Source organism: Bacillus rossius, chromosome 17 (genome assembly GCF_032445375.1).
Source record: "Bacillus rossius redtenbacheri isolate Brsri chromosome 17, Brsri_v3, whole genome shotgun sequence".
Lineage (NCBI taxonomy): Eukaryota > Metazoa > Arthropoda > Insecta > Phasmatodea > Bacillidae > Bacillus > Bacillus rossius.
Window position 1 is genome coordinate 18,918,196 of NC_086344.1, and position 27,253 is coordinate 18,945,448.

The 27,253-nt window shown below is 37.3% G+C and overlaps 2 protein-coding genes across 2 annotated transcripts in view; one reads left to right on the forward strand and one right to left on the reverse strand.

Annotated features, from left to right (window-relative positions):
- LOC134540864 (probable peroxisomal acyl-coenzyme A oxidase 1) overlaps positions 1-27,253 on the forward strand; it is a 68,513-nt gene that overhangs the window by 18,502 nt on the left and 22,758 nt on the right. Inside the window, exons 5-6 of the mRNA XM_063383877.1 lie at positions 9,066-9,185; positions 12,696-12,820. Coding sequence (XP_063239947.1) covers positions 9,066-9,185; positions 12,696-12,820 — 245 coding nt within the window. The remainder of the gene's footprint in view (positions 1-9,065; positions 9,186-12,695; positions 12,821-27,253) is intronic.
- On the reverse strand, positions 17,178-25,875 carry LOC134540862 (uncharacterized). The gene is made up of 2 exons (XM_063383876.1): positions 25,733-25,875; positions 17,178-19,835 (listed from the first exon to the last, which is right to left on the reverse strand). Exon 2 carries the CDS (start codon positions 19,789-19,791, stop codon positions 17,704-17,706), a length of 2,088 nt encoding a protein of 695 aa, XP_063239946.1. The 5' UTR covers positions 19,792-19,835; positions 25,733-25,875; the 3' UTR covers positions 17,178-17,703.

A 27,253-nucleotide genomic window follows, 5' to 3' on the forward strand; every position in this document is an offset into this window, starting at 1 on the left:
TAGTAAAGTAAATCGGCTAGCGTATTTTTAATCTTTGCCCAGGAATTCCCAGTGGTCCAATATTTACGTGAACCATACTGTACCACTTTTGCCGTGAGGTAGTAAACAAGTCCCGGAAATGTTTATGTGTAGCAGGCTCCCGACCTTTAAACAGAGGCTGGGGAATATAACACTTGCCGATCCGAGCCACACACACTCAGCAACTCGACACAGCGTTTGGTGAAATAAGTAAAGACAAAGTTTAACACGGTTTTTAATACGGCGTCACTGATTGCGCTAAAATTAAATTGGCGCAATTTTTGTTTCCCACATGTGACCATTTATAATTTACTGTAAGCATGGATAATAAAGTTTAACCACTTGACACGATAGACGATTCTTTATTTTTTATTGTACGAATGCTAGAATCGTTTTTTTCCTGTATCTGCGGCCTGCTTCTACAAAAGACAAGCTATCTGTAAGTAAATCTAGAATTTTTATTTTGTCAATCAAACTCGGTACTTTGCGATTCATATTCGGTTTGAAGTATCACAACGGCATTTCTTTTTAGAATACTTTCACCACAGAATCGTGTGTAACCGCACACACTGCACTTACTTTGTTACGGACACTGACGAAGCAGATACTGTGGCTAACACCACGAGATTGGCAGCAGCAGCTTGTGTGCCGCACGTGTGTATGGCGGCGTGTGGCGCGCTCGTAGGCCGTGCGACAAACTGTGCGCGGCACGCGGAAAAATAAAACAATTCAACATTTAATATTTATCTTTAAAATTTATTATTTTTATTTTTTCACCCGTGTTTAGTGGAAACTGCGGATGTAAAGTCCGCACAAAGGCGGGCCGTCTATACTGTGCGTGCTTGCCGACCTATTAGAACACAGGCGGTGTTTTATGCCTTTTGACCTTGGTCACATCGAAACATCGCGGTTATGCAACAACGCGGGTAAAAGTTATGTCCCTCGACAACCGCGTTAAATAGGGAGTGTACTGTAGTTTTAATTTTGTAAAGGTTACTACTTAGGATTTTTAGGTAACATTCAAGTGTCGAGTAGGTAGTTAAAGTGTGTTAAAAATTATAGGTATTAATAAAGTTATTTAATTTTTTGGCTTACCTTTTTTGTTGATATAAAACTTAATGTTTCCTTAGCCAGGCAGCATTAATGTTTTTAACACTTTTTTTTAGAAAGACTGAACATCATTCATCAAACTTGAGCACTTAATTGTGGAACATCTATGGAGCAAATTATATTTGTAAAAGGGACCCAGCACTTATCCTCTCGTCCAACATTTCGGTTTTCTGGCCAAAAAAATGTCTGTGATGGCCAGTGAGGGTGCATAAAATTGATATAAGCATCTTTATTGTCATCATCAAGCTCCAAAATGAGTCCAATGAAGCACTTATCTTCATACACACAGCCTATGTAGGTATTTGGTTGGAAATTTGGAAGTTCTAGTTTTTGCGATAAACTATACCTCGATGAAAAATCTTTGTCACTGCTTATCCGTTTTGCTGCTATTACAGTATTAGATAGAGGTTGGAAAAAATGGAAAGATCTTGTGCCAGGTACAGATTTATGTTCACTAAAACGTTGAGTCAACTTTGGTTCTACATTTTCTACACTATCTATATTAATGAATTGAAATATTATTTTTGAAAAGTGTTTGCTACAAAAATTAAACATTTCTTCTGGTGTGCAAATTTGGTCTTTATATGGTCTTTGGAGGTTGGCTCTTGTAACAGATCGTTTAACTGAGCCACCTATACCATCGCAAGCACATTTTCCATGGCTTGTGGCATGAAAAGTCCAAGAAGCTTTTAGACTAAAATCTGCTTCATGAAAACAAAGATTGACTAAACTCTTGAAATTTTTGTATTGTGCAGCACAGCCATCTGTGATGTATTCTACTGTTGTAATTTTTGGTTGTTTTGCTTTCATGTAACTGCAAATTCTGCTTTGTACTTCATAAACAAAGTTTACATCATGTTTCAAGTAATCTGATAAAAAGCAAAATGATTGCTGTGAAACAGAGGAGCTATCATTGTCTCTGTAATAAACTACTACTGGATGTAGTGTGCAAGATGCATGGGACCAATGATAACTTTGAATCTCATCTTGAAGGATAAATCCGTAATTTTCAGAAAAATCCATAAAGCAAAGCACTTCGTTTTGGGATACATTTTCTTTCCTCTTTTTTATGTATTCAGTTTGTGCTTTGAAATATAAGAATGAGGTATCAAGGTTTCAAGTTTTTCATTTAAAAGTGTAATGTACTCGGGCAATGGTAGGACCATTGTTTGAAGCTGGCTCCGGTCAGTATTTGTCCATTGCTTGAATATTATTTGGTTTTTATCATCATAGTCTTCCAGTGTTGTTTTAACTAAATCATCCAATTTGTCAGAATTAGGACATTTATCACACATTCTTAACATGCATTCTCTTTTTACATCTTCACACATTAACATTTTAGTTAATTCCTTCAATTTTATTTTATCCAGATTATTGGACTTATAAGTAGTACAGGATTTTGATGAATGCAACAAACACATACTGAATGAACTCCTCTTTGATTAACTGTTACACACCACTTGGGCCTAAGTTCACAAAACTTTGATAGTCCAATTTTGGCATTAGGGTACATTTCTTTAAAAGCTGAGTACAGTTCCTCAAGATTACAGAGCATTAAACGCTTTTGAATATGGACATTTCTTGCAATACTAACTTTATCTTTTGTTCCTGGCATGATCCTACTAAATTCATCATCCTCATAAAAAGCTTTGACATTTTCTTATACATCAATATGAACTTTGTTTCCTTCTTTTGGCTCGGGCATAGACAAAATGCCTCTTGTTTGACGCAACTGGTGTGCCTTTCTAACCATGTATTCAGTCACTTTAAATTCTGATGCAGTTTTCTTCCTCGACCATAATTGGGGTGTCAGAGTTAAAATTTTAATTTTTTCTCTCTTACTTTGGGTGATTATGAGCTTCTCTTTAATAGCATTTACAAGGTTGTCAAAATCTTGGGCCTTTTGTGCTATTGTGGATACAGCTTCCATTGATGAATTTGAATCATCAGATTCTAACTCATTTTCTGGTAGAGTCAAGACATGTGCAACCTTTGATTTTATTTTACATTTAATTTCACTGACTTTTCGTTTCGCATATTTAACCTTGGATCCTGTTGAGAGTGATTTTACTTTTATCGGTGAAACTCCTAGTGTTGCCATACTTGTGTCTAAATCGTGCTTTTCTAAAGCTTTTTTTGACAGTGGATCAATATTTTTAATATTTACTGACGTTAGCATGCTACTGTCAAGGGTTGTCACTGCAACCGTCACTTATTTTGTCACCGTTATCATCGTCTAAAACAATTTTTTTCCTGCAGTTGTCACAAATCTTTTTGCCAGGAACTAACACTGCTCCTTTTTTGCTTTTTACTGCTTTAGCAAATTTCAGTGAAATCGGTCTTAAGCCTGCTTTAATGACTTTTTTGTGGACATTGTTTGGGTCACAACACTTTTTTTGGTAATTTTCATAATATTCTGTATAGTACAGAAAGTGATGTCATACATCAGAACTAGGTTTCAAGGTTCTTGCTAACCTCCAACTAAGGATTTCTTGTACTTGATCTGGTTTTTTTGAAACTAACAGAATTTCTTTCTTATCCGTAAAATTTATACTATGACAATTAGAATCGGTGATCAGGCCCACACTACACTGTTCTTTAGGTAATAATGGCAACTCTTCATCTGAACTCATTTTTACAGTTAGTAGCCTGCATGAATTAACAATTTGCCTTTTATCTTGATATCACTAAAATATCAAAAAATATTTGTTTTTAAACACTTAATCAGTTTACTCTAACTACTTACTGCACAGTTTACTTGATCCAAAACTCACACTGTTTTCTTTTATGTATAAATTAATGTACTATAAAAAACTATTTTACAAAACTACTTTTCATAATTTTTATACTTGTTCACAATAAACCAATGATAAAAACTGCTAGTGCTATGCTGCTCTTGTCACAACAGGGTCGCAGAGCTAACTGAGGTTAGAGGGATCAACATCCCTGCTGCTGTGAGTCACTGCTCTCTCTAAAAATGATGTCAAAAAGGTGTTTGGTGTCTGACCCTTCCTATCTCTCACTCACCCCCTCAGCCATCACATTTGTCACACTTGAAACCCTATTGGGGGGGGGGGGGGGGGGCTGAAAGCTGCTTCACAGCCGCCTGGTTTGTTTCAGCCTGCCCCTGTCTGCCTGGCAAAACACCCCTCTCCCCCCCCCACCAATTTTTTTTATGGTCATGTGACTAACTGGCAAGGGACTGAGAAGAAGTAATAACTTTCCACCAAGGAAAAAAAAATTAAATACAAGGAAGGAGGGAGAAGGCGGTCTCTCCAGCAGTGCTGTAGGGTTTACATTCCAATAGCTGAGAAAAAATACAAAGACTTCTCTTGTGCTCAGAATTATACTGAAGGAAAATATATGGTGCAATCCAAATTCGAGGGCTCTTAGCATGAAAAGGATTATCCAGGGTTTTTACATTGGTGGGTTCTAATTAACATGGATAATCGAGAGTTTACTGTAAATGTAAATCTCAAGTAAAAGAAGGTTAACTAATTTAAAAGTGTACACAAACTATGTGTAATAATAAATAAAATTAATATGATTGTTCTAACTATTGATTTGATAATGATTTAGAGCTAACCTGCATATTTTCAGCAATATAATATTTCTTTCCCTTTTTATCAAATGATAACATCAAATACCCATGAATTTTATTTTATATTATTATAGTACTTTTCATCCTCTTTCATATGAGACATTTCTCAGCCTCATTGGATCAGCTAGAAAAAAGTTATGAACATTTACGGAAATCGCTGTACAGATGAAAAAAATTACAGAGCGCCAACTTTAAAGAGTGAAAACAGGGTTTAATATGAGTCTAATGTTATTTTTAACCTGATTTTTGGAACCCTGGTGAAATTTCAAGTAAGAATTGTAAAATTCATTAGTTAGTATTAAATAATTTCACAATTAAATTTTTACTGAAAAGTGCCTTTTTCATCTTGCACCTCAATTAACAGATTGGTTGAAATGCACAAAATTATAAAATAAAAACTAAAGCGAATTTGGCCAAAATAAAAAAAAACATGCGTTATATTTGTTCATAGATGCTGTAAAAAAAATTTCATAAAAATTGGAGAGGGTGGGGTGCAAAATTTTGTTTTCTCTGGATGATTTGATTTGGAATGACCCTGCAGCCTATTGATACGCCCCTCGTGCCCTAAAATTATATGATTTTAATTTAATAAAAAAAAGGCCTAGGAAACAGCTGGACAAAATTATAAAGAAAAATACAAGTATTACCAGAGGGGGCACGAGGTAGTGAACAAGACAAATTTATACTCCCTGCACACAAGCAACTTGGGAGCTAGTGGATTGTTTAAATAGAATAAGGTATATCGTATATGATAAATAAATAAACACTACATAAGTAGATTGGTGTATAGGTTCCGTGTTTTATTTAAAAAGGTAAATTAAATCTTTTTGTTTTGGTTTCACAATAACATGGTATTAATAAGTTACAATATATTAAAGTTATTAAAGGGGGGCCGGCCCGATATTATTCAAACACGTTATCCTATACTGTTAACAACACAAAATGACATTTTATAGCAGGTTAGTTTCATCCACTTATTACAGTATCAGTTTCACATTTTCTTATTTGATAAGTACTCTATGGCACTGTTCAATGGTATTCATTTAAATAATTTGTTTCGTTGGCAGTAGGGAGAAGTTATATGTTAAATATCACCCGGGGCTTCAAGTTGGACCTCTGGCCGGGAGGAAAACTCTTCTTAGAGAGAAATGAAGCTGGAGGTCCTGGACAACATGATGGGTGCAATTTCGGCGCCCAAATGTTGGACCCTGTCAGAAACACAAGCCAAATTCCAAACGAATTAAACCTGTCTCCAGACAGTCAAACACAGTCGGCGCGAAAAGGCTAACAAACGGGAATTCGGGGAGGAAAAACAGACCGAAGTAACTCACCAAACAGGGTGTAGCTCCAGGGCTCAGGAGATGTCTCGCGCCGACATCAGAAAGGCGCGGACCGAAAATTGCGCGGATGACGCGGCAGAAATCATTGTTTAGTAAAATAAAAAAATTAATAAAATTTAAACTAATACATGACTTGTTTTCTAATTACTACTACTGAATTATTGGAGCTGGGATCACATCCCTTAACACAGGTGACTACATTCCTTATTCCCACGAGTTCGTCATTGCCGCGAAAAAGCCTCTTAACCGAGGTGACGCCGTGAAGACGCGGTAAGTAGCCGAAGTCAGAGTACTAAGTGCCGCCGTGGCGGACAAAAACTCCTAATTAAATCGGGCAGTCGGCCCTAGGGAAAAAGAGGGGGAAGGTTCGGCTCTGGGCCGGAAATTTCCGGAGGTGACCAAGTGGCCGTAGCCACGACTTCAGTTGTTTGCGCCGAAGGGCGACTGCTGCGGTCTCTACCGGCGGGCACAGAAAGCAACATACAATCGACTTTTACAGGCCGCGAGGAGGAAGCATAGGTCCTTATGGCCAGCCGGTGCTGTACTCTGGCGGCGTAAAAGGGACAGAAAGGGGGAGTTAGCAAGATGCCTACAGGTGTCGCAGGTGTCAGCTCCACGAGCTGGCGACAAGAGAAAAAGTTCCTATTTCTGCCACTAGATGTCGTGGGTGGTCCATCCTGGCACATATTTTTTCTTATGGCAAATCGACCTTGAAAACGGCCACCGCCTGGCAGGTTCACGTCAGGTCAGTGGTCCTGGGCTAAATTCTTAGAATCAAGGTGGGTAGCTGTGGGGGAGAGGGGGTACAAAAAACGAAACCAGGCTGGGAACGAGCGTCCTAGCCGTGACTTTCTAGGAGAGAACCTAAGACGTATGCGTGACGGGAAAGGCTATGGTAAGCTCGTCTCTGAGAAATGATAACAACTCGTGCAGAGCTGTTGTATGCAGTTTTAGTCATGCAGAGAAATAATGTTACAGACCGGGGACGTGACTGTAAGCGGAAGAAATGTCATACGGGCTGCTAACGTCTACATAAGACTTGCAAAATATCATATAGGTCCCTGAGAAAAGGTGCTTCGGTCCACTGGTGCAAAGTTTAACTAGGTAGAGTACACCAGCCTAACAAAGTGTAAATCACCCTACTGCAACCAAATTATATAGAAAATAAAATTTCCAGAAATAGTTTAAAATTATAATAACAATTTTAAAAAAATGTGACGATATGCCTCATTTCCGGCACACTATTGCTGACTTCCATTTTGTTTCTTTATGTTTCACATCAATTTATAGCCTTACACTATCACGTCCGCTTACCACATGTTTATATATACAATGCATATAATAATTAGAGACAAGATTTTATTGTTTTATTTTTAAGCCAATTACGTTTTTAAAGCAAGAGATTTCAGTTTTATTGTTTTTATTTTTTATGAACTCTGTTTATTCATAAAGATAGCTCAATTTTCAAATAGAACACTTGTTCAGTGATACTTACTGCACCAAAACAGTGTAATTTGACTGATCCACGATGCTTTTTTTATAGTATGATAATTTTTAAGAAGCATGTCCAACTACTTGTAACAATAAAAATAAATAAACAAGTATATATGCGTTTGTAATATCTTCTGATGTCATAATGTAAAAATTAGTTACTAATGACGGTTAACAAAATCAAAAAGCAACATTTTTCCAATCTATTTAATACATACATTTTGGTACTAACTCCATGCTAAATAATTTACGTTCATTGAATTTAATATATTAAAAGATTATGGTTTTTGTAATCTGAGTTTAGATTTGATTAAATATGGTGATTAATGTCCTGGTTTTCTGGGGTATTTTGGTGCTTTGTAATGTATTAACTTGGATTTCGTTGTTATATGTTGTATTGACATGTTATTTTGGCTTTATCACAATTCACCATACAATCTTGTCCGTAATAATAATTCACCTAGCCCTAACGTAATTATTTCTGCCCATGTACTGTAAACATACAAGCAAAATATATTGTCCGAAACGGAATCAAGAAACACAAGATAAATCAGTGAACAATAGAACTGCATGTTTGAGGTACAGTGCAATCCTGAATAAACACACAAGAAAATTGTGGTAGTTATTTGCGCTACCTGCTATCAGCTTTGTGCTGCGATCTGTACGATATTGAATTACAATAATGTGCATAATATGCTAGTGTGTGATCTGTTGAGAGACATTGCAACCAAACATCACTGAATAATTGCTGCTGAAAATTATGTTGCCTACCATGTTTAGGAACAGGAGTATACTTTACCGCATAGCCATTTGAATCCAGTGCTACTATCTAGCATTAACACACAGAAATAAATTAAAATGTAGGCTTGTGCTGCTTTCTGCTGTATGAATAGTAAACAATATTTATATAGAAACATTGAACAAATTAACTCTAGAAAATAAAATTTTACACACACAATTCCGGTCAACCGGAGTTATTTCCGGCAAATTATTTTAGGAACACTTTGGAATCCTGATATAATTTTTTATATTTTTGTATATTATTATTTTATGTTTGGATTTTCTGTTGGTTCAAATATATATATGTATTTAGAGCCTTTTTTTTTTGGTCTCAAAAAGCCAATGATTTTAATAGTAAAATTTTAGTGGTAACCCTAATGTACATAAATTTTTAATTTCAATTTTTTTTTCACTATAAAATTATTGGCAGACAACCATATCATTTGTTTGCTGACATCTGCAAAACAAAATAGGATTATATTCAGACTAGCACGGACTCTTAAGGGGCCCGCCTCATCTGGGGTGTATCTGTGTTAGGGAGGCGGGACGATAAGAGCTACGCTCGCTGGTGCTTAACATTATTTGGCCGAGAAATGAAGATGAAGGTGTAATGCAAGGAATTCCCCTCCAATTCTTCCTTTCTCCCCTTAAATCTGGCACAGGTATGGCTGCCTTGAGGATAGTACCATGTGGTCTCATGAGGTAGTGTGCGGAACGTTTTGCAGTGGGCCAGACGGCGAACTACGCGGTGGTGGTGGCACAGTTGTACACCCAGGGCGTCCGGAGGGGCATCCACCCGTTCATCGTGCAGCTCCGAGACGAAGAAACTCACAAGCCAATGCCAGGTGCGTCTTTCTTGTACATTTAATATGCATACTTACATGTCGGTTACCCAGTTTTATACTTTGTGTGTGAGGATTAAAATGTACGTACATACCTGACTTGATGTAAGTTTTTGGACATACGCCATTGCTAAATAGGATTTGATTGTGAGTCCTCTAGGAATGACTCCCTTACTGCGACATTTACAGAAAAAAGTCAAGTTATTCGAACATTGTGATAAATCAATCATTTTCTTTTCCAACTTCCTCAGAGAAATATGCATACCGGGTCCATACCGGGCATTGATATTATCTTTGAAAGATTTGTGCAGTGGGAGTGCATGACTTGATGTAATTTTTTGGACATAAGCCATTGCCAATGGCGTATGTCCAAAAACTTACATCAAGTCATGCACTCCCATTGCACAAATCTTTCAAAGATAATACGTACATACCTGTTTGTATGAAAAGTCTTGTTTTGTGAATCCAAATCAAATACTGTTCATATAAATCAGTTTTATACTACCTGTATGTGGCTATTAAAACTAGAAAACCTGTTATCATTTAAAGTATTGTTTTGTCAATTAAAATCATTTATTTCTATCTTATTTTTGGGTCTGTCATACCTACATAAATGTAGTGGCATAAAAAGTAAGTTTTATTTTATAAATTCAAATCAAATAGTGTAGGTGTCTCCAATTTAGCTGAAATTTAGTGGCATAAAAAGTAAGTTTTAATTTAAAATTCAAATTAAATAGTGTAGGTGTCTCCAATTTAGCTGAAAAAAAGCATTTACAAGGGGGGACCAAAAAAAAGTGGACTGAGAAAGCGCTGCCATTCGTAGACATAATAGAGAGTTCTCCCGCTAGATGGGTTTAGTAGATACCTTCACTAAACAGCTTCCTAGATGGCATCAGTTCGTAGGCTAATGTTTGATTGTAGTATTATTTTTCTCTTACTGTTCTCATATTCTGCCTGCAAAGTCGTTATGTCAGATTTAAAAGAACTAGTATGTTTGAAATTTTGTTTCCTGCTTGAAAAATAGGCACCGGAAGCTTACAAAATGCTTCAAAAAATGCTTTAGGAGGATGCTATGAACCGCACCAATTTTCCGAGTAATTTGGGTGCTTTAAACGATTTTAAAAACTATCAAAATATATGTAAGGTCACATTTGATAAACAATATTTTTAGAATTAAATGACATTAAACTGATTTAGCGTAATAAAGCATTAATTTAGCTTAAAAAGCATTTATTTTGAAAATTAGCTAAAATAGAATTGCGATGGAAATTAGCATCAAAAATGTAAATTATAAAAAATAGCATCTATAGCAAGATGCTAATTTTTTTGGCCCCTAACAATTTTTTGATACACCGAGCCCAATCACTTGTCTATCAAACAATCAATCAAAAATAAATTCAATTTTTTTTTTCCCCATCCTAAACTTTGCATTAGCACGATTTTCGGATTAACATGACTATTACTTTTTTTTTAAGGAAAAAACCGTATTTACTCGCATGATGTCCGCAGTAATCTGGCTACATTTTTGACAAGAAAAAATTGGTTCGGACATTATGAGGTGAAGTCAGAAAAAAAATTTTTTCCTTAAAATTTTACGTTTTGTGTAGAGTAAAAAAAATTGTTCTCTCATAATTAGTTTACTAGCAGAGCGCTGGTGACTGGCGACCCTCCGCAGCGGACGTGAGAAATGTGACAGGTGTCGAGATAATTGGGTGCCGGCGATTAGTGGAAGACGCCACTCATTTTTTTTTCTTCTCTCACTCGCGTGTGCACTCTTACATTCAGAAGCCGCAGCCAGCCTACACAAAATAAACGCTTTGCGTGAAAAGATATTTTTTTAATCTTTCATTGAGATGGCCACTGATGGCACGGGGCAGATGTCTAATGTCTGCATTAGCCGGCGCCGGCGAGCCTCCCTCCCTGTCCCTTACTCGCTGTGTGTATAAAAACACAGTGCGCATGTACCCCCAACACTTCTCCGCTACCTCCCCTACTTTGTGACGTAGTGTGAGTTGACGTGTACTGGCTTGTGCTATATATAGCCCATCCCGTTGCAACTCGCGTGACATCGCAGGCAGCTGCGCAGTAGAGTGCGAGTTTCTGAGTCCGGACGGTTTCACCACGCTACAAAACCCTCTCAGCGACCGCTCCGGAGAAATGAACAACTCAAAGTCAAAGCATTGTTTACAGCGTCAGTAATTTTTCATCCCGTTACTGTGCCTTTCAGGGGTGGCCAAGGTTGCTTTATCTGGTGCGGACTTTAAGCGGATTTTAAAAAATTCCATTTCAAGTATTTATAAAGAAATGTGCGGACATTATGCGCTGGCGGACATTATGCGATTAAATACGGAATTTTCTTAATTTCAATGTCAAGCATTTTTTAGAAATAGCTGTTGATACTTTTCGTTTTTACACTATTCACTGTTTTTCGGGTAAGGGGGGGGGGGGGGGAGCGTATATGTAGAAGTCATAACATATTCACATATTTAAAATTACTTAAAATTTATTAACTCATAATTTAAAGGGTTTATGGCTAAAAAAAAGTAGTAATCTTTTTTAAATATACAGTATAAAAGAATTTTCCACATAAATTTTAATAGTATCAACTGTAAGCATTGTAAAGTGTTGGTTCAATGTCATAATTAAAAAGTAAATCAAACAGTTAAAGATAAGTGCAAGCATGAGTACTGCTTTGTTGTTTTCTTGCTTCAGCACCACCTACAAACATGGCAACTCCTGAGTGTAATGTCTCCAAGTAGAGGGTGAACCTGTAAACTTAATTTGGCAACAGGATGGAGCCACTACCCATTGGAATCTCTTTGTACAAGAGTGGTTGAACGTCAAAGGTTCTGACCATTGAATAAGTCGTGATGGCCGAGACAACAGAGCTCTTTTTCGCTGGCCTTCACGTTCGTCTGACATAACGCCATGCAATTTTTTTTTCTTTGTGTCTTTATAAAAGTTTGTGTATACGTTATGCCACTACATAATGATTTGTCACAGTTGAGACACAGAATTGTATAGGTTATTGCTTACATTTCTCTGGACTTGGTAACCATAGTGTGGGAAGAATTGGCATTTAGATTGGATGTGTGCCGTATAACTAAAGGTGCATAAATCAAACATTTATAAGAAAAACTTGGTTGGTTTACCTTGAATTTTATATGTGATTTTAGTCTGAATTAAAGTGTTATTCTATTGAAACTGGGACATTCTTTTATGGACATCGTGTATACATACATATGTACTATAAACTTCCTTTTTTTTTCTTACCTCTTCATTATGTCCATTTCATTTAACAATCTTGGTGCAGTCATCTTTTCATGTGTAACATAACTGTTAGTCCAGCAAAGTAGGATTAGTAAAATTTTACTTATAAGTTATGATGAATATTGATATTTGAAATTAATGTTGCTTTCCAAGTTGTAAACAGTGGTCTTATGTAAACCTAATTGTTGTTGTTGTTGTTGTTGCACAATGAGCTATTCCTCCATGTGTTGGTCTGTGACCCAGGTATAAAAATAGGCGAGATAGGCACCAAGCTGGGGATGAACGCGACCAACAACGGCTACCTGGGCTTTGAAAACGTGCGGATTCCTCGCGAGAACATGCTCATGAAGAACGCCCAGGTCCTTGAAGTGAGTGTGTATTTGTTAGCGACAGGGATTACGTGGTGAGTTGCGATGAGACTGAAGTAACACCAAATAGCACTTCAATACAACACATAACACCTAAACGCAAGTTAATACGCCATTTAGCACCGAAATACAACTGGAAACATGAATCCAATCAGCAATTTGACGTAACGTGACTCAAATACAACAATTTTATCTTTTACTGTGGTAAATTCAGCATTAATTTTGTACCTAAATGAATGAACTAAATGAATTGGGAAAAAAATAGCATAGTAGACTTCCATTTATCCGGGTTCGGATTATCCGGTGTGTGGGTTTACCGTGGTATATTTCACTTCCATAAACAATTTTTGACTTTTTAATTTTTTATTTCAGTGCACGCACAATGGTAACAACACTTGTGTAACATTAAATCCAATGAAATTAATTAGTAGTGCAACAAATTAATAATGTGATGAAACATCAAACAGTATTTAGCTTTTTCCTCAATAGTTATTCGCTCCCTTCGTTGTATGTTTATTTCCGATGACACCCGAGTGTCAGCCATCCCGCATGTGAGTCATGTCAGCAGCCGCTCCGGAGAGAGAAGCCAGAAGCTTTCAGGGCTAGTTCACCTCGTGCGTGCTAGGATGCGCTAGTGGCAAGTCACGGCAGAAACTCATCTAGTAAACAACAGAGTCAGGAATCAAGTTAACAAGTTAAATAATCTTTCTAATAATAGAAAATGTTAAGTTAATGCTTTTTTATGTCTTATTAGAACTGAAATATATCTCCTATATCAAAAACATTATTTTGTAACTTAGAAAAATGTTGGTAGCACCTACATAGGAATGTTATGCCCAATCCTTATTATGTAAACAATGCAGTACATGAATTATTAAATTTAATTTTAGTCTGTTCAATCTCAAAATGTTGTTTAAAATTAATTTAAATGTACTGCTAATGTATGTAGAGGTACGTATATTAGTACTGTATAATAATTTTAATTGGAGTAGTGTCTTGATTAAGATGTTAGTCTAGCAAGCACACTTACCTGATTGGAAAACAAATTATTTTCTTTAAATTACTCTCTTATTGAAAAAATGCATTTGACTAATGCTGTTTTGATTAGTGCACTGTTTTACTGGAACGCATTAGGCAGGGCGTTACTTCGAGGGGTGTCTGTTACAGTGTTTGTCTAGATAGTTGGGATAAAAAATTTTTTAAGGTTTTTTACTTTGCTTTTGCAGTGTTTTTTTGGATATCTGTGGACCTCTTGCCAGTCATTACCCCGAATAATCGGGAGTCTACTGTATTATGTTATTTGATTTTGTTTTTTTGTTTTTTCTCTTATTTTGCAGTAATTGCATTGGCAGATTTTTCAAACGCACAAAAAATTTTCGATTTATTTTTATTTTTTAGTAGTTCTGTTCTAGACATGCTTATTACTAATTAATTTATTGTATAAGTGCATCATATGTCAATCAAAATAAAACTATTTCAATTATATGAGTATTATTAAGAAATATTTTCCTTTAATACAGGATCTGTCGAATAATACGTTGTTTTTATGTATAAAGACAGTGTACAGAAATAAAAGCAGTAACACAGAAATCTGGTTTATAAACAAAATTGACCTAACATAAAACCGTAAAATCTGGAACGTAGTCATTGTTCATTAGATTGTTCATGAATGAATGATTGCATGGGCTTTAATTTAATTGGCATCAAATTCATCAGAGGCTATGAGGGGTGATGGGATGAGAATAGAATAAATGTGTTGGAAAAGGAGGGGTAAGTGGGGGGAGGGGGGACACGTTATCCCACCTACTCACGCAGTCAGCCATGTTCCCCACTTGTGAAAATCCAGATTCGGCCCAGCTGAGAATGAAACACTAATGGGACTGGTAGGAGGCAAGTGATCCAACAGCTCGCATGATGGTCCCCTTCTCAAAATGGTGTGCGTCTGTGTATCTTAACTATGATTTAACAATAATGGTAATAAAATGTTTTTGGCCAATCGTCAACCAGTGATTTCAGGCGTAGAAACACATAAGATGCCACCTTAAAAACCAACCATTTTTAAGTTAAGGCATATATGTAATTTTGTCACGTCTCACTTTCAGAGGGGGGGTTCAATTCTTCAAAAATGTAGCTCTGAACATAAGAAACTCAAAACATTAACTAGCCATAGAGCATCTCACTGAGGATTGAATCTTAGTAGGTATATTCTTATACAAGAATAGAAAATCAGGATACTGAGAAAAAAATAAGAGTAACCTAAAAACAATAGAACAATCACATTTATTTATAACAATTAAATAAAGCTGACAAATAATGAGGCACCTTCCATGTCCGCTACCAGCCTTATAGATATTCCGACAGAAAAACAATAAACCATATATAAGATTTTCTTAGTAGTACTAACACATTAACATAATCGTAATAATTTCCTCCAGGCCACCCAGTGATACCAAGCTTCATTAGCTCTTCCACAACTTCATTTTTAAAATTTATTAAGAACATCCACTACCTCGAAACGGATTTTAGAAATTATTTAGTTTAAGTTTATAACGTCATCATTTACATGAAAAGACAAGGATCGTGATGCAAACAAATTACCGAGTTATACTTGAAAATAAAAAGGGAACGGTAGTGCTCAACGTATTACACGTTAAAACCACTAAGTTTCTAAGAACAAATTATTTATAAGAGCAAATAATACACCAAACGAGAATTTTTAAAGTTAACTACGAAGAAACACTGAAGGCTAAGAGTCCGGCATCACTCAGGCGCCATTTCCGATAGCACTCACCTAACCATTACCAAGTCGCCGCGCGGCCGGGCAGCATGACAGCCTTCCACAGGATTACCGCCCCGCGAAAACATTTTACATCTCTTTTAAGCTATTTTCTTGGCCGCAAAACCCCTACGGGGAAAACATCCTGACGGGAAGTTTTCCTGTGTTTTACAAACACGTAAAGTTATTACAACAAGCCGGCCGCGCGGTCGGCCGCGCCAGGTTGCCCACGTAGTCAGAAAACCGGCCGCTAGATTGCGACACTCGCCTGCGCACGGCGACTGCGCACAATCTGCGCTCTCAGCTGGCCTCAAAAAAAAACGACAAACAAGTCTGCGCCGCGTTTCTCTGGAACTGCAGCAAACAACGTGTCAGCTGGCCTGGCTGAAACGCGGTCACGCCTGCGTTCCCAGACAAAGACGTGCAAGACTCGCACTCTTCCAGCCCCCCCGAAAACCCAAATCCAACAAAGGTGTTACCCCATCTTAGCGTGAGGGAAACCAAGTCCCGAACTAGCGAAAATAATTTAAAATTGTATTTTCAACAAATAAACTAATTAAATAAATTAATGATAATTTTGAGCTACGCGACATCACCCCGGGCGGCAGGAGCTTGTGCCCCACAAGCTTACAACAATGCTTGGGGAATATTTAAGTTTGCTTCAAAAAAAAAAACCAATTGTCCCTATCATTTCTATGTGATCCAGTTACAAATTTAAATTAGTGATTACAGTGGTTGTTGTTTAGGTATAAATACCAACTCTAAGTTCTACTAGCACTTATTGACAATTTCCTCTCGGAGGACAAGTGTGTTTTACAAAATTTCACATGTTAGCACTGCTTGGGACAGCAAGCAGCCAGGAGGGATACGGCGAAGAGATGCACCAACTCAGGGCAGAGACAGGAACAGCCAGCGGAACTGTGAGCTGCAGAATCACACCCCACTCCAACTTCTGCCTCTCCCAGCCGGTCCATCCCGACGTCGTTCATCCCAACTGCTCGTCATCCACGGTACACGACACCATTCCTACACAAAATACATGAGCAGCATCAGGAGTCATACAATTACAAACAACTAAAAAAAAAACTCTCAAACATCAAAATAATAGTGAACAAATCAAACAATTAAATTATCTTACTTAAGTTAATGACATATTTTCATGTGTTTATCAAGAAGTATTCATGAGATCAACATAGATCAACACAACTAACCAAGGAGGGTCATACCAGGTATCAACACAAAAATAACTTTTAAAGATTCTTAAAACAAGTAACTATTCAAAAACTAAACTCGTAACTCATCTGCAATATTCAACATCTTGAAGAAAAGCCTACCCCCCACATTTCGTAGAGGAAGGATAAGGTAAGGTACCTAATAGGAAAATTTACAACAAAAACTTGACTGTGTCCACGTGTAGGTTGAAAGTTTATAACTACACTGGCCTTGTCTTGCTATACACTTTGTTTTGAACGCCAGGTCAGTAGTTTCAAACGATGGATAATTCTAGTCTTCTCGATAAATTTGTTGTTTGGGGGGCCACACCCTATCACGATGCGTAATCACTGTCCTTGGACGTGGCCACTCCCAAACCGCTGATACTCCTGGTAATCGTGCATCACCACACGATTCGACGATACGGGCACCAGCCCGCAGCAATGGGTAGAAGCAGGTCCTCTTCTCCCAACTGGCCCACGTGGTATCTGGCTGACCCTTAACGACGCGCCTTCTCCCAACTCGAGAAGGGACAAGAGTTCTGGATGGAGCTGCACCACAGCACTCCTTTCGAAATTACCCTTAACAAGTCCGCCTCAAAAGTCATTCTCTTCGATTGACGAAAACTATCAATGTCACTTCTTGAATAATAAAAACACAAGGGGGGGGGGGGGGGTTTATGGTGGAAAATGGGAATACGGAAAGGATCCCACCCACTTTCTCAATGATTAGTCCTGACGTCATAATTCCCCTTATTGAACCTGGTATTCTCCCTCCATCGTTATTTGGTTCTATAAAAATTATTTATGGGCGCATGCCCCTTCACATAAACATTAATCAAATTCTAATTTATTCTAATCGTAGGTAAAGCTTTACATTGAACAAAATTCATTCACTACTGATCATCACAAATGGAAATGGTTACTTTCAATTCCTCCCCAGTTTCACTGGATAACTTAGCTACACAACCATTATCTCTGGCTAGTATGTCTTTTAATTCTACCTTTCCACTGGTAGAAGGAACAGCATTTTCTACTGTAGTCGAGATTTCTACAGACATACTGAGGGGTTTCCGATTTCTCAGATATTTTAATAACAGAACTAAAAACATTCCAACTATTACCAATATAGTAATTACAGTTACACTTATTTCTATGCCAAGGGTAGTAACATTGTCCAAGGCGGATACTCTTGGTAGCGTTCCAATACCTACTAGATATGGATTTTTAATAATAATAAATAATAATACACTACTTACAATGGAAAGCGCAATACTCTGTAAGTTTTTCATTACAAATCTTGGTACGTTTTCTGGTTCTCTTAAATGAATCGGGTCTAAAGGGGTTTCAAACTTTGTCAAAGAAAAATTTAAATGTGGTATTAGAGTTGGCCAATTTTCATCTAAACAATCCATTAAGGATGGAAAAACTGTATGTGTTGACGTAGGATGAGGGAAAATTTTCAATTTACGTAACTTCGTCCAAGCAGCTGGTATTACATGTACCAATTGAAATTTAGATTTTGTTAACGCATCACATGGATACAACTCGTTAATTTTAAGTTCTTGGTTTAAATACAAACGACAATCACACGGTACTTCTATATCTACAGCTCCGAGGATGTCTCCACTTCCTAAAAATAAAGATTCATTGTTATGTTTCATGCATTGCAAGTCTAATTTTCCTGACGGGTTTGTTAGGAAGTACCGCTCTGGTCCAGCCTGGGTGATCATCAGTTGGTTTCCGGAATGGCATCGAAACGCACATGTGGTACTAAGATTTTCAACGGTAATCCCCTGAAAAAGAGCCTTTGGACACAAAGCACTACCTAGGGTATCTCCGGAGAACCTGGGAACAAAACACAATTTATCTTCAAATGGTCTACAATCTAATAAATTTCTACCCTGAATAGTGATTAGATGGTCTCCATCCACTGCCAGAAAATTCGGAGCATGATCCAAATGACAAGTTGAGTTCTTCCACTGAAATGGGACTGCGACGAACTGAAACAATCTCCAATTGGAATTTAGTTTAACAATTGGTACTTTAATTTGAAGGTATAAATTTTCCTTGTGGACTTGACATTTACAAATGGGTAAATTAAAATATTTCTGAACTTCTGATACACTTATGGACAACGCATAACCATCCCTATTAAGAATTTCATTTAGCATATTTAATTTCTCTTTCAATTGAGCTGGTGTAACTACAATGGCAGGTATTTTATTTGACCGGCACTGGTCCAGAATCTCTAGTCTTGTAAATGTATGCGCTTGTTTGGCTAATTGAGAGGCCAACAGTACCTGAAACTGGAATGAATGTCCTATGTCTTGAACCATTCCTGAAAACTTAGTCACCATAGTCTCTCGGAGGTCTTTTAAGTAATCAGACAAATTTGTGAATTTTGATTGTACTCTTTTTAGAATTCCGGTCATTCCCTCGTTTATAACAAAAATAGTGTTGCTCATATTTGCCAGTGCCTCATGAGTGTTTAAAATTTGTGATTCCATCTTGTTTATGTGTTCTGACATTTGTTGTTCATTTAGGAAAAGATTATTCAATTGACTATTGACGGCAATGTCACAACACCAATGAAAAAACTCTCCAATGAAATTTAACCCTCGTCTTTCCCGAACTTGAGACTGAAAATCCAATACGTCATCCCCTGCTGCTTCGTTTACCTTATTAATTAGCATGTCAGTATAAATTAAGCTATGTTTTAATTCTTTGAAAATAACACACCATTCACTTGAACTATTGGAGGGACAAGAAGTGATATCTTTGATACTATCCTGAATGTCATCTAATTGCATTGGCCAAGCAACCTTAAAATTTACTGGTACCGATGAAGTGTACAATGTTACCTGAGGTATCGGCTCGAAATGCGCTCCCGCAACCACCCCCACTGCTCCTTCAGGTAGCGGTCGATGTTGTCTGCTGCTTCCCAGCTGCAGGAGCACCAGGACGATGTGTAGCATCCTCATCGTCAGTACGGAAGATGATCACGCCTTAAGACTCTGTAAAAATTCTATACAAAACTAAATATTAGACAGGCTCGATTTTTGTTTACAAGTGTTACAAAACTTTCGAATTATTTTTTTTTTCTCTCTCTCTTTGTTTTATTTAGTTATCCACAACCACAAAAAAAAATCTCTATTACATAACTTATCATAACTTATACACTGTAAAAATGTTTCATTCTCTCTACGTTTGTAACTTCGTAAACATCTCTGCCTCGACTCGTCTTCTTTAACCTGTACAGGTTATTAGACAATTTGTCCACCACAACATAAGGACCGAACCATTTATGCAATAGTTTCTCTGACAAACCCTTTTTTCGAACAGGTGTGTACACCATAACCTCCTGTCCTATCTTATAGGTCACCGCTCGTCGTCTGCGGTCATACCTTTTTTTATCGATACCCTGTTGTCTCTTTAAATTCTCTCTGGACTGTCGCAGGATCTCCTTCCAACGAGTACGCAGTCGAAGGCTGTCCTCATCTTCTACAGGCTGACTTAATTGAACATCTGAGGGTAATACAGGTTCTCTACCATACATGAGCACAAATGGGCTAAATTTTAATGTTTCCTGCCTCGCCGTGTTGTATGCCAAAGTGACCAAGGGTACATATTCATCCCAATTACGTTGTGAGGATGCCACATACTGAGATAGCATCATTGCTATTGTTCCATTTAATCTTTCACATAATCCATTTGTGTTTGGCCTGTATCCTGAGGTTTTCAAACTTTGTACATCCATTAACCTAAGTAATTCATTAACGACTTTGGAAGTAAAAACTTTTCCTCTATCTGTCAATATGGAACATGGTACAGAATGGCGACAAATTATGTTTTCTAGTAAAAACTTAGCTACGTCATTGGCGTTACTAGTGGGGGTGGCTTTAGTCTCCGCCCATCGAGTACCGTAATCAATAGCAACAAGAATGTATTTGTTTCCTGACACGGTTTTTGGAAAAGGGCCTAAAATATCGACACCAATACGTTCGAAAGGTTCACAGATAGGTAATGGTTCTAATAACCCTGCTTTCTTTTGAGGAACTCCCTTTTTCCCCTGACATCCCCTACAACTCCTTACATAGGCCTGAATCTCTTTTAGCATATTGGTCCAATAATAACGACGTATAATTTTGTCTGCGGTGCGAACTACTCCTAAGTGACCGCCAAAAGTGGGATTGTCGTGACTTTCCCTCAGAATTTCAGCCTTTAAGCTTTCTGGGACTACTAATAGCTTGTCTCTACCACTTGGGTTAGAGTTATTTTTGTACAAAACACCATTCAGCAAAGAAAAATTTTTCGCTTGTCGGCTTAACTTATTATCGATTCCTGACGGTTGAGTCAACTCAGAAATTAAAGGTCTTAGACTCACATCAGAATATTGCAGCTTAGCTAAATCCACATCATGCATCACAAAAACAGGTAACTCAAGGGATTTTTCTTCGTCAAGGGCTGTCCCTGTGTTGACAGCATTTCTACTCAAACTGTCTACATGTACATGAGTTTTTCCACTACTATAACATACAGTGTACTCATACTCCATCAATTTCAATGCCCACCTGGTTAACCTTCCTGCGCTATGAGCATTAAATTTCAAACGATTCAAATAACATAGGCTATGATGATCGGTTACAATTTTGAATGGCTTCAGGTAAATGTAAGGCCGAAACTGGTCTAAAGCATAAATCAAGGCTAAACATTCAAGGTGAGTTATAGGATATCTAGTCTCAGCTGACGTGAGAGTTCGACTGGCATAGGCAATAGGTTGTAATTTTCCATCAATTCTTTGTAACAATGTGGCTCCTATCCCTAAGGTACTAGCATCTGTATGTATTTCAATGGGCTGGTTTTCCTGGAAGTGAGCTAACACGGGGGAAGAAATCAGCTTTTCTTTCAAAATTTGGAATGCTTGTTCTTGCTTGTCGGTCCAGATAAACTTTTCATTTTTCTTTAGCAATGTCGACAAGGGTTTCGCAATCTGAGAGAAATTTGCTATAAACTTACGATAGAAAGAAGCTAGGCCTAAAAAGCTTCTCACCCCTCGTTGGTCCTTAGGTGTAGGAAATTGTTTCACTGCTACTACTTTATCGGGGTGGGGTCTAATCCCTTCATGGTTAACCAAATGTCCCAACACATCGGTTTCAAAATAACCGAAGGTACATTTTGACGGTTTCAAGGTTAAATTAGCATTTTGCATCCTTTTAAAAACTTGTTCTAATCGGTCAAGATGTTGATTAAACGTACTGCCCACTACTAGAATGTCATCCAAATAGACTAAGCATGAACCCCACTTTAACCCTGCCAAAGTCTTATCCATGTATCTCTGAAAAATTGACGGAGCGGTTTTCAAACCAAAAGGAAGGGTTTCAAAACAAAAAGTACCATCGGTGGTAACAAATGCAGTTTTTTCCTGATCCTGTTCAGCTACTCTCAATTGGTGGTATCCTGAATTCATATCCAAGTGAGTAAAATACTTAGCACCAGTCAAGTGACTTAAGAAATCATCTATTCGAGGAAGGGGGTATTTATTATCCTTAAGAATAGTGTTAAAACGACGGTAGTCCACACACATCCTATAATCGTTGTCTTTTTTTCTAACAAGAACAACTGGTGAACACCAACTCGTGTCACAGGGTCTCACAATCCCATTTTTAATGTGTTCTTGTACTATGTTATGAATAATTTCCCGTTCCCCAGGAGAAACTCGATAAGGTACAGATGATATGGGTGTGCTGTCCCCTGTATCCAGAAAAACTACTTCCTCTTTTGTTCTCCCTATCTGGCTGGGGTCCCAACTGAAAACATTTTGATATTTATACAACAACTCTACCAGTCTGTTTTTTTGTTCCTCTGGTAACTCTGGATTAATGTTTAATTTAGACACATCAAAATCGACATTATTTTTATCTCTAGCTTGTAATACCTTAGTTACTTCTTTGTTCTCGATACTGGGTGTTTCCTCAAACTCATTTAAATATCCTAATTTCATTCCCTTATGAAGAGTAACTGACTGGTTAGTAGTATTAGTAACCCAAATGTGAGTATGCTGTTTTCTGTTTACAATACTCCTAGGTACAAGTACAGAATATCTGTTGTAAATATCCTCCTTAGGCTCTATCAGCACCTCATCAGGTAAATTATTTCCTTCAAAATTAATTTCGATAAGATGATGCATCCTTGGCTCTACTCTAACATGATTGTGAACTGTCACACAACCTAACCTGAAAATATTTTCTGGCTCGATTTGGCTTAACTCCTGTGTTCCATCCTGACCTACATTATGATTAACCCGATTTTGGTTTTGATCTACTTGAATTTTGTCTCTTTTTACTTTGGTTTGGCTTTTAACCTCCCTTATTTCGGTATTTGTGGTATTTACGAAGCAATCAGGACGTGTTATGGTCAATGACATTTTCTGGCCTCCCTTACAAGAAATTTCTGCTCCATATTTGGTTAAAAAATCACATCCTAAAATGATCCCTTTTATTGGGGCTTCCACCAGACCTACCGCATGTGAATAAACATACTGTCCTAATTTAAATCTTAATTTGGCCATCTTATTAAGTTTCTGAACTCTTCCTGAGACTCCTGTAAAACCTCTTGGTTCTGCGGATTTCCAACAACTTTTCGGTACTAATCTATCCTCAATTAGTGATACCGCAGCTCCTGTATCGATAAAAACGGGGATTTCTTTTCCGAACATTTTTGTCTTCTGACTTAAAATACCGTCATTTTGTAAAAGAGACATTTGGTTAACAAGGGACGAGTTGTCACCCCGACCGACTCTCGCCCTATTTAGTTTCCCTGTTGTGACGTTTTGCAATCTCGTATCAAGTGACCTGGTCGTTTGCATTTTAAACAAATCGGCCTACCATCTGAGGTCCACTGTGGTCTGTCAGTTATTTTTGGAAATGAATTACTTGGGGTCTGCCTGAAAAAATTGTTGTTCTGATTTCGATGGTATTGTGTTAGTGTACTGTTATTTTTGTAATTTCCTCCCTGAGTTCTAAACTGTGACTTTGGTTGTGCCTGTAATCTCATGGTATCCAGTTCCCCGCGTAATTGTTTTAATTGTTTATTAAACTCTATCAAACTGTCCTCAATTCTCGTGTTGATAGATGACAATTCTCTTTCTGGTGTTTGAATTTCTTTAAGATTTCTGATAGGTACTTGTTCCTGTTTCGAATTTACCCACTGTGTCCTCTCATGATTTTTAGCGTAATACAGACCTGCCTCAATATTCCTCAAATTACCTAGTAACTGTTCCACAGTATTGTTTGGGAAAAGCATAACTTTCTCTACAATGTCTGGCCTTAACCCACGCAATACATATCTAACCTTACTAGCTTCATTCATCTTAGCATCAAGTCGGTTACAAAGATTCAATATGTCGTACACAAATGACTCGAAAGGTTCATCTACTGCTTGTACTCGCGCCTGCAATCTTAACTCTAAGTCCTCTATGTGACCCACTCTCACAAACGCATCCCTTAATTTATTTGCTAATTCCTCAAATGTAGTTAAATTCTCCAATGTGCTCTCACAGCTGTCATACCATTTTAAAGCAGGCCCTCTCAAAAATGTAGGCAAGTATGACAAACATTTTTGCTCATTCCACCCATTTACCTTGGCTGCTCTGCGAAACTGTTTTAAAAATTCCTCAACCTCCTCACATCTCTTTCCAAAAAAATATCCCGGGTCCACAAAACACCTGCCTGTCTCCATGTTTAAATTCTGATCTTTCAATTCTGGTTTTATGTCGCTTAATTTATCTTTTAACACTTTCAATGATTCATCATCTGACGAAGAACTACTATCACTGTTCTCAGGGTTTTTTACTTTGTCATCCAATATTTCAATTGTGTATTTACTAGCCATCCCTAATAGACTCCACCTTAAATTATTTTCATTAGTCCTTAACTTAAGCATACATTTCACATTTCACCTTAAATTAATTATTGTTAGACAAATACAGCCATCCCTGGTCTCCCACTGGTTTCCTGAAATAACCTAAAATAAATTTTATTATCATTAAACAATTAATCCTATAAACACATCAATCTTAATACACCAGCTGCACTGCATGCTCTTCTTCTTCACTAAAATAAATCAAAATGTTAGACCACACCTAACACTCTTATCTTAATTTATTTTTCAGTATCCCAACATTCTTTATACCTACTACCCGGCGCCTCCACCATTTGTCACGTCTCACTTTCAGAGGGGGGGTTCAATTCTTCAAAAATGTAGCTCTGAACATAAGAAACTCAAAACATTAACTAGCCATAGAGCATCTCACTGAGGATTGAATCTTAGTAGGTGTATTCTTATACAAGAATAGAAAATCAGGATACTGAGAAAAAAATAAGAGTAACCTAAAAACAATAGAACAATCACATTTATTTATAACAATTAAATAAAGCTGACAAATAATGAGGCACCTTCCATGTCCGCTACCAGCCTTATAGATATTCCGACAGAAAAACAATAAACCATATATAAGATTTTCTTAGTAGTACTAACACATTAACATAATCGTAATAATTTCCTCCAGGCCACCCAGTGATACCAAGCTTCATTAGCTCTTCCACAACTTCATTTTTAAAATTTATTAAGAACATCCACTACCTCGAAACGGATTTTAGAAATTATTTAGTTTAAGTTTATAACGTCATCATTTACATGAAAAGACAAGGATCGTGATGCAAACAAATTACCGAGTTATACTTGAAAATAAAAAGGGAACGGTAGTGCTCAACGTATTACACGTTAAAACCACTAAGTTTCTAAGAACAAATTATTTATAAGAGCAAATAATACACCAAACGAGAATTTTTAAAGTTAACTACGAAGAAACACTGAAGGCTAAGAGTCCGGCATCACTCAGGCGCCATTTCCGATAGCACTCACCTAACCATTACCAAGTCGCCGCGCGGCCGGGCAGCATGACAGCCTTCCACAGGATTACCGCCCCGCGAAAACATTTTACATCTCTTTTAAGCTATTTTCTTGGCCGCAAAACCCCTACGGGGAAAACATCCTGACGGGAAGTTTTCCTGTGTTTTACAAACACGTAAAGTTATTACAACAAGCCGGCCGCGCGGTCGGCCGCGCCAGGTTGCCCACGTAGTCAGAAAACCGGCCGCTAGATTGCGACACTCGCCTGCGCACGGCGACTGCGCACAATCTGCGCTCTCAGCTGGCCTCAAAAAAAAACGACAAACAAGTCTGCGCCGCGTTTCTCTGGAACTGCAGCAAACAACGTGTCAGCTGGCCTGGCTGAAACGCGGTCACGCCTGCGTTCCCAGACAAAGACGTGCAAGACTCGCACTCTTCCAGCCCCCCCGAAAACCCAAATCCAACAAAGGTGTTACCCCATCTTAGCGTGAGGGAAACCAAGTCCCGAACTAGCGAAAATAATTTAAAATTGTATTTTCAACAAATAAACTAATTAAATAAATTAATGATAATTTTGAGCTACGCGACAATATATTTTAATAGAATGCCTTAAGGCTTGGTCGTATAGGCCATTTTGGATGTTTCATTCTTGTCATTTCAATTATTTGAATATTTTCCTGTAAATTAATTGCAATAGTGCTCTTTCATTGTGCATTTTGTCTCAAATTTTTTAAACTAATATTTACTAAATATTATCATAGGTATAGTAATAAAAAACTCAAAAATAACATTCAATAAATGTTTGGTGAAAATACTTGTGACCAAACAACAAATGCAAGAGAAAGAGTACAATAAATTTGCAGTAATAATTAATGAATTAATAGTAAGAAAATTAAATTACCAACTCTGCATGCGATACCAAGTTGGCTGCAGAAACAGTCCCTTATTGGGTTCAAGTATTTCATTAATTTCAAAGTACTACAATTGTAATACTGTAATATTATCACGTCACTCTTTAATGGTCTCTGGAAATCTATTTGTGTGTGCTGTCTGCTATAAAAAAGGCAAATTTCCAATAATAAAAGCTAAAAATTTATTAATACTTGAAAACTGCTGTACCTGAGGCGGCTTCTATCAAGTTCTCTCACCCCTTCGTAAGTACAAAACAAATAACTTAAGAAAAATATTTTTTTTTCTGTAATATTTCTTATGCAGGGTGTCTGCAGGTCACAAAATTCTTGAAGAAGTAACGAAACTGGAGGACCAGTAACAAAACTCACGAAAAAGTCTAGAAATAAACATTAACTGTGTTGGAAGTCACAAAATTTAAATTCCCAGCAGCCTTTTTGTAACTTGCATTTTGTTTTTTGATGTTTCACGTCACTTTATACTGTTTATATTCGCATGTCAAATTAAAATTTTTGTTTTGTTTTAAATCATGTGCAAATTATCTCTGAAAAGGTTTTGGCTTTCATGTATGATAAAAGACACTTTATTGCGCGTAGTAGATCTAATACGTACTTAGTTGAATTT